This window comes from Crocuta crocuta, unplaced genomic scaffold (assembly GCF_008692635.1).
Source record: "Crocuta crocuta isolate KB4526 unplaced genomic scaffold, BGI_CrCroc_1.0 scaffold132, whole genome shotgun sequence".
Taxonomy (NCBI): Eukaryota; Metazoa; Chordata; class Mammalia; order Carnivora; family Hyaenidae; genus Crocuta; species Crocuta crocuta.
The window spans coordinates 4,726,335-4,738,018 of NW_027528611.1; the positions used below are offsets into that span (position 1 = coordinate 4,726,335).

General features: G+C 59.9%; 2 protein-coding genes across 2 annotated transcripts in view; one reads left to right on the forward strand and one right to left on the reverse strand.

Annotated features, from left to right (window-relative positions):
- UQCC2 (ubiquinol-cytochrome c reductase complex assembly factor 2) overlaps positions 1-1,652 on the forward strand; it is a 14,221-nt gene extending 12,569 nt beyond the window's left edge. The window contains exon 4 of the mRNA XM_077754756.1: positions 1,472-1,652. Coding sequence (XP_077610882.1) covers positions 1,472-1,599 — 128 coding nt within the window. The 3' untranslated portion in view covers positions 1,600-1,652. The remainder of the gene's footprint in view (positions 1-1,471) is intronic.
- Positions 1,653-2,840: 1,188 nt separating this feature from the next.
- ITPR3 (inositol 1,4,5-trisphosphate receptor type 3) overlaps positions 2,841-11,684 on the reverse strand; it is a 69,050-nt gene continuing 60,206 nt past the window's right edge. Inside the window, exons 46-58 of the mRNA XM_077754757.1 lie at positions 11,567-11,653; positions 10,929-11,039; positions 10,636-10,828; positions 10,300-10,425; positions 9,658-9,830; positions 8,813-8,969; positions 7,949-8,161; positions 7,385-7,489; positions 7,171-7,298; positions 6,138-6,303; positions 5,536-5,696; positions 4,204-4,365; positions 2,841-3,515 (exon numbers count right to left, since the gene is read on the reverse strand). Coding sequence (XP_077610883.1) covers positions 3,447-3,515; positions 4,204-4,365; positions 5,536-5,696; positions 6,138-6,303; positions 7,171-7,298; positions 7,385-7,489; positions 7,949-8,161; positions 8,813-8,969; positions 9,658-9,830; positions 10,300-10,425; positions 10,636-10,828; positions 10,929-11,039; positions 11,567-11,653 — 1,851 coding nt within the window. The 3' untranslated portion in view covers positions 2,841-3,446. The remainder of the gene's footprint in view (positions 3,516-4,203; positions 4,366-5,535; positions 5,697-6,137; positions 6,304-7,170; positions 7,299-7,384; positions 7,490-7,948; positions 8,162-8,812; positions 8,970-9,657; positions 9,831-10,299; positions 10,426-10,635; positions 10,829-10,928; positions 11,040-11,566; positions 11,654-11,684) is intronic.

The following is an 11,684-nucleotide window of genomic DNA, read 5'->3' on the forward strand; positions in this document are numbered from 1 at the left end:
ACTGGCCCGTGCTACGGCTCGTTCCGGCCAGAAGTTCAGCTCCAGCAAGTTTGCCGATGGTCTGTTTTCACAGCAAGCCTCCTGTTTTTGTGGGGACTGTGTGGCACGGGTTTGCTGGTGACTTCCTGGTGAGGGCCTGGCGAGTCTGAAATGTGACCAAGGTGTGGGTCCTAAGCGTGTTCACCTGGGCTTGGGGACACGGGAGACTCTGAAAGAGGCTTTGTGGCTCATAAGTGGACAGGAAGCACTCAGCCTCCCACTTGGTGCCCATAACAACGCCTGGAAAGGTTTCAGGTGGGGTGTTGGGCTCGTGGCTGAGGTACGGTGTGCTTCCTAATTTAGTCAAGAGCCCACTGACATAAATGTAAGCTGCCTTTTTGTTCAGAAGAGCTATTCTTTTTCTCTAGAAGTTTTGTTAACAGATGAAAATCTAGGCTATGAAATTTAAACAATATTATGTGAAAATCTAAATTTAAAATACAGTTAAAATTAGGTATCCTAGAACTTTAGCCCCGGAGAGTCTTTAGACCAGTGGTTGGTTCTCCACTGGGGGCAAAACTGCCACGTTGCTGTGTGACAATGTCTGGAGACATTTTTAGATGTCACAGCCAGGGGCCGGTTAGGGGGGCTGCTACTGACATCTAGTGGGTAGACGCCAAGTTGCTGTTACACATCCTACAAGGCGCAGGGCAGCCCCACAAGGAAGCATACCTGGCCCGAAATGTCCGCAGTGCCGGGGCTGACAAGGCCTGTGTTGGTCGCTTCGGGCGTGAGTGTGTTTGCGTGTGCTTACACGGAGGCTCCCTGCTGCCTTCGTAGCTACAAAGACCCCCGCCTCTCCTTGAGTGCGGACCGGCTTCCGGGGAGATTCCTCTTCTCATTCCTGCTAGTCTGGAACTTTGGGGCCGGCGTTTGTATCTCCACCTTACAGATGAGGAACTTGAGGCTAGGGTTAAATCATTTGTTTCTCAGCAAGGAAGTGACCGGGGGGACCCCGCGTCTGTCTCCTCTGCCAGTGCCTGCTCAGCTCCCTGTGTATGTGGTGCGGTTTCAAATCCCACTTCCACCACTTCCTGGCCTCCCTCCGCCTTCGTTTCCATATCTGAGAAGTGGAGGCAGTACGCTCTGTGCATCGCAGGCCAAGCTTTGAGAGAAAGCCTCAGGGCCCGTGGGTCACATAGCTGACAAGAGTGGTCCCACTCTTTACCATTCTGCGGCACTGGGTGGAGAGGGCTAGAGGGACGGGGGGCTTCAGGTGGTGCCCGCTGCACAAGTGCTCTGTCCACACGGGCTATTTCTCTGTCACCCCATCTGATTTGCTTATCAGAAGTTGAGGGCCACGCTTCCCGCTTTCAGGAACACTCTGTAAAAATCCGGTGTGCTCAGATGGTATAAGCCTGCGGGGCCAATTTACATAATCATTTTGTAGACTTTGGTCTCTTTACTTACTTCTCGTCTTCCCCTTTTGCAGACACCCTAGAAGAGTTTAAGGAAATGAACAAAGGCATGTGGAAGAAACTGCAGGAGAAGTTTGCCCCCAGGAATCCCGAGGAGAAGCAGAAGGCCTGGGCCCGGGCCGTATCTCGCCCACGCACCTAAGTGTGCCATCTTGTACATTGCCATCATAAATAAACCGCCCTGATTTCCCCATCCTCACGGTTCAGGAATCTCACCCAGCCTTCCCAGAGAGGAGGCCGTTGTTGCTCTAAAGAAAGCCTCTGCCTGAGAAGGGATGCCTTTGAGCGTCCATCCCCACCTGCCGGTCAGGGCAGGGAAGGCTCCAGAGGAAAGGAAATGCGGGTCTCCGTCTGGGCCTGAGAAGGGAAGGTGACGGGGCCTCTGGGCAAGGTGCTTCCTGCGCAGCCACAGGAGCCCCTGCCAGGGGGGTCTGGCGGCTCCTGGCAAGAGTCTCGGACTCCCTTTTGTTGTGGGAGCTCCGGGGGGATGGTACACATTGGGAAGGCATCCTGTTGGAAAGCAGCAGGAGGCGGTGCGGCCGGAAGATGAGAAGAGGTGCTTGGCCGCCATTCCCACTGACTCAGAAGGACAGATCCTGTCCTCTGCCCCTGACTGCAGAAAACCCGTGTTCTAAGTGGGCTTGAGGGACAGAGTAGAGTTACGGATGCAGACCTTTGGCAGGTGGGGGGCTCAGACTGCAGGCGGCTGTAGCCACAGGACACCAGCCCCCTGGCCAGGGACACACACACGGTTCTCTCTCCCCTGGAGCCTTAGTTGTCGTAAATGCTCGCGGGCCCCACCTGAGCATTTCTTCTGTCAAGAACATTGCTGAGAGAAGCTAGGGCGGGGGCTGACAGGCACCTCTCGCTGGGAACAAGTGAAAGCGAGCTCCTAACCTCCTTTGTACCTGGACTCCTCAGTATGTTTTGAAATACATACAATAAAATGCAAACCAGTCACACTGTGACACACTTCTGTCCAGGCATCGCTGCGAGACAGGATGTCATGCGGCACCTACCGAGAGCCGGAGGGGAGGCTGGCCAGCGGACATCTGAGCCCCCACAGCCCCTGGGGAGGGGAGGAAACAGCATCCCTTTCTAATGGACTAGCGTTCTATTAATTAATTTATTTAAGGCAGTTAACATATTAGTTCTCAGACCAGAGGGTCTGTAAAACGTTACACCGAAAGGAGATAAAACAAGCAGTCCAAACCCAGCCGCTGGAACATGCCCCCGCCCTGCCCTCTGGGCCAGTGACTCTTCTCGGGAGCCCTGGGAGAGGCTGGTTCCATGGGCAAGGCTCTTCTCCTCGGGTCACCAGTCCACCTGGGGCCGAGCCGGAGGGATGGCCTGGATGGTGAGGTCTGCACGCTGCCNCGGTTCCACGGGCAAGGCTCTTCTCTTCTCCTCGGGTCACCAGTCCACCTGGGGCCGAGCCGGAGGGGTGGCCTGGATGGTGAGGTCTGCACGCTGCCTACAGCAGGTCTGAGGCCGGAGGCTGGGCGGGCCCCACGAATAAGTTAAATAACAAAGCCCTAAAATCACTAGCAACCACAGCGTTACCGCACCTCCCCCAGGAGCAGGCAGAGACCAAAATGTAGTGCTTAGAATAAAGAGGTGACCCCACTCCTAATCCCACGGAGGAACACAAGGGGATGTCAGTTATTGCTTGAAGGAACAGAGCAACTGTCCTTCCAGAGGACGTCTCTTCCTCTAAGGCATTAAGGTGAGCTGCGTCCCCGCGAGTTTGAGTCGGGTCTGAGGGCTCTGGGCAGGACGGTCAGCTCTGCGGCTCCCCCCACTCCACGCTGGTCAGAGCCTGGGATGGCTTGGAGGTGTCTGGCAGAATGGGAGCCGGAAGCCGAGTGGGCACCTGGCCTTGAGAGGCCAGCGGGCTGGCCGGGCCCCCTGGCCCACGGGAAGGGGCGGCGTTCCCAGTCGAGGCTCTGCGCGATGACCATCCCCTGCTGGGGCCTTCGGTGGCTCTCCTCAGCGGCTCATGCAGTTCTGGACGTCCACAAAGCCCAGGCGCTGCCTGCGTTTCCGCTGCTCTGTCATCTGGGATTAAAGGGTGCCCACAGGTCGGGTCAGGTGGCCCAGCACCCTCTCTGCACAGGCACTGGGGAGGGGCTGGTGCACAGCCTCCACCACCACACCCCCCTGCCCCTCAGATCCAGCTGCTGCTCAGCCCTGGCAGCAGGCCAGGGCCCCCCAGGGTGCAGGGATGTCAGCCCCAGACCCTTGTCCTCAATTAGTGCATCACAAACCCCTGATTTGGTGCAGCTGGGAAACACCCCACCTACAAGAGGAGCTGCCTGAGCTCATTTAGGCCCTCCAGATGGAGAGGAGGATGCGCTGGGCAAGAGGGGGTCTCGAGGAGAAGGATGCCCTGACGTCCCCTATCACCAGTGAACCCCTCAGAGACCCCCCCCCCAGCAGCTGCTGGAGGTCGGGGGGGTGTGCGAGGGGGAGGACCCCTCACACCTGTAGGAAAGGTCCCCTTGGCCATGTCTTTCAGGGGCTGCAGACGGGGGCTGCCAACCTCAGTCTGGCTTTCCACGGGGGAGAGAGTGTATTTGGAAGCTGTCTTCCACCCCAGGCCCGCAAAGGACAGGAAGGAGCATGAAGGTCCCAGTCACCTCCCCCTCTCTGCCACGGCAGGCTGGGCTGTGACCTCCCAGTGACAGTCTGGAGCCACCCAGCGCGGGACCCCAAGGGTGGGGCCAGGATCGGCTTGGGTGCACACCTGCTCCTTGAGCTCGTTGAGCTGGGCAGTGAGGTGGGACACCAGCTTCATGGTAGAGTTGAGCTTGTCCTGAAGAATCCGGATCTCGTTCTGCTCCCCTTCCCCCTCGTTGCTCACTAGGGACATGGCCCTCATGCGGGGGAACCAGTCCAGGTTCTTGTTCTGAAAAAGACGGCCCGAGGGATGAGCAAGCGCAGGCCCAGCCTAGGAAGGCCTCATTTAGAAAAGCAGTAATGTAGGGGGAACCCGCCGTCACACCCTGGACGAGTTCCTCCCCAGGGATGTGTCATGGGAAAATCTGATCGGACTGGGGTCCTCCCCGGAGCCGGAGTGAGCTGGCAGTGAACCTCGGCGGGCGCGGAGGCCACCACGCTGTGACAGGCTAGCTTCCGTTAGCCGGCCTCAAGTCTCGCCAGTATCAGCACCATCTGTTTACACTCAACACCCCTCGAGGTGGAGGAGGGCTCTGCGGCAGACCCTGAAGCTCCTTCCTTCCTTCCGCCCCGCCCCGCTCGCCCCACGCCCCAGGAAGATGCGAGTCAGACAGATGGCACACTGAGGGAGGGGAGGCTCTGCCGAGGACGGCTGGCATCCGACACGTGTCTGAGAGGCAAGGCCACGTTTCCCACGACAGAGGAGGAGCGGGAGGGGGCCGCCAGTTTTCCGGCTCCTTGTCACAAGCTGTGAGTTCTCAGACCAACAGATAAACCTGCACTCCAAGATCAGTTCCCATTATACACTCAAGAAACAAATAGAACTGCCTTCCCCCTCTCCCCCCACTAAAGAGGTCTTTCCTTTTAGCCTGCAATTTATCTGATGTGTGGTAATTTGAAGATGCACTACATTTAATGGAACTGATGGGCTTCCTTTACCCAGAACACTACGGACCTTTTTTTTTTTTTTTTTTTTTTATTCACTGCCTTCACTCCCTTTTAGTCACTACAGAAATTGGAGATTAACTTTGAATCCTCCTAAGTCTGACAGTTGAAAGTTCTCACAGGCTCCCTCCCCGCCTGGACCATCCAAGCTCTGGGAAGCTGCCCTTCCTCGCGCTGAGCTGGAAAGGCCTCCCTCGGGGCGGTCCACGGAGCAGCGGCCACGGGGCAGGGGCTGCCCACTCCCCCACCTCCCCAGCATCGGGCAGCCCCGGGCCCGGGGACGCCACACATGTCCTTTGGGGCTGACGGGTTTGCTGTGGGTATTCCCCCAGCGACAGAGGCTGCGCAGAGGAGCTCAAGGACCCTCTGCAGGGCTCCGGTCAGGGCTGGCCCTGCCACAAGGACTCAGGGCTGTCCCGTCCTGGCGGCCACTGCTCCCGGGCGGCGCCCACACCTTGATCATCTGGGCCACGTAGCTCTCGGGCCCCGTGTAGTCCGTCTTGTTTTTCACCCGGACCAGCACGATGAAGTACAGGTAGTTCCACATGTTGTGCTCGAACTTGATGTGCTCCTCAAAGGACACCGTCTTGTTATCAAACTTGTCTCTCTCCAGACCTGAGGATGCGGAGGGTGAGGACAAAACCATCAGGGTCCAAGAGCCACCGCGGGCCACTTGGTGGAGTAGACACCCGCCTCTTGGGGCAGTGGGGGCATCTGTTCCCGGGCTAAAAGCTCTGGTGAACACGTGTGACAGCCCACCCTAGGCTATTTAGGTCACTTCTATTTAAAGCACCAGCCGCTTCGCCACGGAGATCCCGCCCTCCCACAGCTGCGGCCTTCCACGGGGCAGCCCAGCGCCACGGCACAGGCGGCCACAATCCCGAGAGCCCGGGAAGCAGGGATCGTTGATAAGGGATTTGTCCTGCAGGTGACACTTGCTCCTTGGCCTGCGGTGGGTGATGAGGGGACTTCACACCGGGGGTGGGAAAAGCCCTGGACGGAGACCAGGGGGCTCTAGTGTCCTCTGGGAACTGGGACGGCGCAAAGGGGCCTCACCGCAGATGAAGCACGTGGTCTTGAGAATCTCCTCCTTCTTCTGCTTCTCGCTGCGCAGGTCAGCAAAGGTGTCAATGATCACCCCGAAGATGAGGTTCAGCACGATGATGATGACGATAAAGAAGAACAGGAGGTCGTAGACCACACGGGCTGGGAAGAGAGACTCCTGCAGGGGGGAGGCAGAGAGGCTGGGCCCAGCGCACCCAGGCAGGCCTGACTCAGGCAGGGGTCAGGGCTGTGACAGGAGGCTCGGCCCCCCTCTGGCTCCCAGGACCCTGAGGGTGGCAGGCCGGACCCAGCCTCACTCGGGGCAGTGAGAACTACAACCGCGAGCCCCGAGCATGGCTCAGGAGACAGTGGACTCAGAAAGGATACTTGCTAGGCCAGAGTTCTGTGACGGGAGTTTGGCGTGGGGCACTGAGGCTGCAGGTCGAGGCCTATCTCTGCCCCAAACTTTGGGTTGGGGACAGAGCCGGCTCTGAACTCCTCTGCCCCACCCTCAGGACGCCTGGCCTCACACATTCTAGAAACACCGTCTGACCTGGGAAGCGGCTTCTCAGCCCCCATGCGACTGAGGACAGACTGGGTACTGGTAAGGCCTGGCTGCCTGAGTCAAATCCTGAGGCGCCCTCGCGGACGCGGCATCCTCAGCCTGCCCTCCCCTGCCCTGGGCTGGGGCTCCGCCTCACGGATGAATCCAGTGCCGCCGGGGCTCCACCCGATGTCTGACTCACGCCTTCCCCAGCCTGGGCAAAGCTTGACTGCCAAGGTCTTTCCTGAGAGCAACTACAGTGAGCTGGGGGGCTGAGGGGATACATGAGCAGACTGGGGTGGGGAAGCTCAACCAGCACGGCAGGCACTATGCACTGACTTGGTGGCAAAGCAGGGAGAGGGGGTGCAAAGTGGGGGCTTGCAACATCAGAGACGGAGGGGAGCCAAGCTGCTCCCCCAGGCCATGACCGTGACCTCCCGGTGGCCGACCTGGCCAGGGCTTGGGCCATTTGGATTTGGGAGTGGGGCAGGGGATGCTCACGTCTTTGGAGGGCTTGCGGAGAATGTCGCCCACGCCACCACCATTGCGCAACCCGTGGTTCATGACGGTGACGATGCACATCAGCAGCGTGTCGCAGGCCCGCTCTGTGCTCTCCAGCTCTTCACTCCCTATAGACAGAGTGCATGCTCATACCCAAGCCAAGCCACCTGCCCCTGTGCCCCTCCCCCAGGCGCCCAGGACACACTGGCCTCACCTTCCAGGACCTCAGGCACGGAGACCCCTGAGTCACAGTCCAGCTTGTCGCTGCTGCACGTGCCCACAAATGTGGCAGTTCCATGTGGCATCCCCAGGGGGCTGGCTAGAGGGGACATGGATGAGGTCACCAAGAGGTCCAAATGGCCAGCCTTATCGTTCCCCTGGCTGTGACCCCCGCATCACACCCTCCACAAAGCTCCTGATCCTGCGAGCTCCCCACTCTGTCAGGCTGCAAGTGAAGGGCCTTCATGCCCCTGCTATGCACTAAGGGCAGGAAGGGGTGTCTGCACCCCTGAGCCTGGCACACAGGCAGTCCCTGCAAATACTGAGTTTAACATGAATGCCAGGCCTGCAAGCAAGTGGCCCCTCAGGGAACCAAAGACCAAGGCTCTCCCAACCCCTCAGTCTGTCCCAGGGCACGGGAGGCAGATTGGTGTGAACTAGACCCCCTGCCCCCAACCCAAGAGGAAGAAGAGAGGCAGGGGGCCTGGTGAGACAGACGCGGGTCCTCTGTGCAGCCCCTCCCAGCCCCCACACCCGCCCGGGAGAGGAGCTGCCAGACCTCCAGAGTGATTGCTGGGCAGCCGGTCAACCTCAAGGATGAAGTCATCCTTGAGGAAGAGGAAGCCAACGATGGAGAAGAGGTAGACCAGGATGAGGGCCAGCAGGGCGGTCAGCAGGATGGAGCGGCCATTGCGAGTCACACTCTTGATGACGTTGAACAGCGTCTCCTCCCGGTAGATGAGGTCAAAGAGCTGCAGGGCAGGGACAGGGCCTTGAGGGGCTGCAGATGCCGCTGGATCCAAGGGCTGCCCGGTCCCCGGTGGTTTCCCACAGGCTCCTCCACGAGGGTCTGTGCTCGGGCAGGTGGAAGCAGCCTAGCGGGCCTATCAGGGAGGCTGCTCAGAGGCACCTGGGGTTCTAAGACGAGGGGAGGAGAGTGGCCCAGGAGGTGTGAGGGCTGAATGGGCAGGCAAACACCACACATGGGGGAGGAAAGACGGCCGGCGCGGAAAGTGTGCTTGCTACGTGCCAGAACACATCCTACGTGATCTGTGCGTGTTGGCTCATTTCAACCTCACCATCATTCTCGAAGACAGGTGCTGTTAATTATCCTCGTTTTACAGATGCAGAAGGGGAGGCATGGGGCAGTTTAGAAACTTGCCCCAAATCATAGAGCTTGTAGTGGCCACGCTGGGGTGCAAAGCCAGGTAGTCTGGTTCTCCAGAGTCCAAGCTTAAAACCACTACCAGACAGGGGAGATGGGCCAGATGGGGGCCAGGAGCGGCCGGCAGGGCCCTGAAGGCTAGGCTGGGGCCAGGCAGAGGAGGACTCCGGAAATCTAGCCCTCCCGGCCCAGAAGCAAGAGGACTGGACCGAGAGATTGGTGCTGGGGAACCACTAGCAACTTGAGGGAAGCCCTGACTGTCCCTAANCTCGTGGACAAAGAGGCCCAGGACACTAGTCAGGATGTAGCCCACGTGGTAGAGGAACTCCATGTCCATGACCATGGCCTTATAGCCCCGGATGAAGGTTCCTCGGTTGCCCACAAAGCTCACCACAAACACAATCTTGTTGGTCAGCTGGGGGCAGGTAGAAGGCATGGGCATCAGGGCCCCGCCGCCCACCCTGAATCCCACTCCCTGCTGCTGTGCCCACCCAGTGACCAGCTCAGAGGCCAGCCCTTCTGTGGAATGGATCAGAGCTGGTCCTGCTCCACCTGATAGGCTCAGCGTTGATAAAAATGTCCCCCGAAATGTAGCTGGACTCCTGGGATAGAACAGGGGAGAAGGCCCTTGGGCCCCTGGCTCCAGGAAGAAAGTGAGATACAGGTAGAGGATGGAGTCTCTCAGACCAACTTTGACCTCTACTTAGTAAGTTAGGAAAAGGTGGCTCCCCCCACCTTGCTCTGGGCACTTGATTTCCAGCTGTCAGAAATTGTCATAATATACAAACCTTTAATGTCTATGGTACAAATAGTGCCTCTGGGCAGTGCCCGACTAACACTGTGTACACAGCGGCCCTGCAGCTGGTGCCCCAAGGTGACTCCTGGCTGGCTATCTCTGAGTGCCAGCTGCCTCAGGCTGTCCCAGGAGACGGTGGAAGCACAGAACGGTCCCAACCGTGGAGCTTTAACAAGCTTGAGCCCAACACAGGGACAGGGGTTTAGGGCAGAGCAGTGGCTGCTGGGAGGCAGCAGGTCAGCCCGACGTCCAAGGGCAGCAGGAGCCCCGGGGGTGGCCTGGGGTGAGGGCTCCCTCTGGCACTCACGTTGAGGGCGCCCAGGATGTTGAGTGTAGGCCCAATGCCCAGGTAGTAGATGGAGCGCAGGATGAGCGCCACAATGAGGGGGCGGATGCTGTAGCGCTTGGTGAACAGGGCCGCGATGGAGAAGCAGATGAGGATCCAGAACAGCAGTGAGATGAGTGGGGAGCCCAGCACACCTGGGGGCCGGGGTGCAGGGGCGATCACTGGTCACTCAAGCTCACCACAGCCCCAACAGAGCACCCCAAGAAGCCACCTCCTCCCAGAAACCTTCCCCCTTAAGTTCTTGGTCACGTGGTATTAAGGGCTCTCCTACACCAGCACACCTGCACGTCTAGGCTAAAGGCAGAAGAGGCCCTGTCCCGCCGCTGCTACCATATCTGGCCTCTGGCTCACACATGAGCGTGCTCGTGTGTGTGAGAGAGACGTGTACTGTCTCGGGAGGTCAGGGACCCTGTTGTCCCACGGGACCACATCTGTCTCTCCCCACGACGGGGTGCAGAGCCCCCAAAGCAGCACGGGGGTGCTATCCCCCCACCCTGCCTCTGGTCCCCTCCCAGAGCCCGGCTGGCCCCAAGCTTCGGCCCGAAGCCAGGGAGGAGGCTCAGGGGTCTCCAAGGCCACAGTCGGCCAGCCTTGTGACCCCACCTGTGGACGCGCCCTCCATGTAGGGGTAGAAGAAGGCGATGATGATGTTGATGAAAACTGCCAGGTTGAAGGAAATGCTGCCCCACAGGGTCATTCGGCGAGAGAACCAGTAGATCAGAGGCATGCCTGGGGGAGGTGGGGGTGGGGGCCCTAGTTAACACTGTCCACCCACCCCACCGAGGGGGGCTCCCCCACCCCCAGCGCCTGCTCAAGCTCCAGGCCCCGCTTGGGGAGGAAAACATGCCTGGAGCCCTCCTGGGGTGAGGCAGGGCGGGCAGCTAAGGGGGTCGCCAGGGGGCCGTGCCCTCCCGCCCCGCCCGGCCCCCGTGTCCTCACTGCGGAGTTTGCGCTGCCACTCCATTTCGTTGTGCAGGAAGGAGGACTGGTCAAAGAAATCGCTCACTTTGCTGCCCTGCTCATCCTGCTCCGTGGTGGTGAAGAGCCGGTGCTTGGTCTCCTCCGTCAGGAACTGGCAGATGCCAGGCACCGGGAACACGATCTGCTCCATGCTGCGGTCCTGTCGCACGATCTGGGTGCACACAGGCACGTGGTCACGCCTGCACCACGGCCCTCAAGGGCCGAGTTCACAGGCCCTCACTCACCGCGCCCCTACTGCCCTCGGGCCCCACCTCTATCTGGGAAGTATGGTTCTCATAGTAGGCCAGGGGGTCCTCCTCCTCCTCCTGTGCGGGCGCCGAAGACTTGAGCATCTGGGACAGCTGCTTGTTGTTGAGGCTGAGCTGGGGGCAGAGGGGCAGCCGAGGTCAGGCCCCGCAGCTTCCCACTGCTAGGTAGGACACCCCAGCCCTACCTGCCCCAGGTCCCCGGGCCAGGCCCAGCCTAGCCCAACCAGGATGCAGCCCCAGAGGGGCATAAGCCGTAGGGGGGCGGGGGAGGGGAAGACTACGGGACCATCAACGCCCTCCACTCCAGCTCCGGGCTTCCAGACCCGCCCCACAGCCCCGCTCCCACTCCCACTTGTAGGTTTCACCCCGGGCCACCAGTCCGGCTCCTCCCGCCCTGAGCCCCGCCTCTCATTCTAACCCTTCACTCAGGTTCAGCCATGCCCCCGGGTCGCGCACTGCCCAGAATTCCTGGCCCTGCCCGGGGCTCTTCCCAAATTCCACCCAGCCCTCAGATCTCTGCTGTGCCCTCATCTCCGCCCTCAATTCCTAGCCTCAAGGATCCAGCCCATCCAATCCCTCGTCCAGCCACGCCCCTAGACGTAAGCCCCGCCCCATACCCAGCCTCGCCCCCGCGCCCTCACCATAGAAGAGATGCCCTCGGCCTCCTCCTCTTGGATGCGCTTCACTGGCTTGAGCAGGTGCTGCAGCTGCTTGTTGTGCCTGGAGAGCTGAGTGAGAGGGCGGGGCAGAGTCACGGGG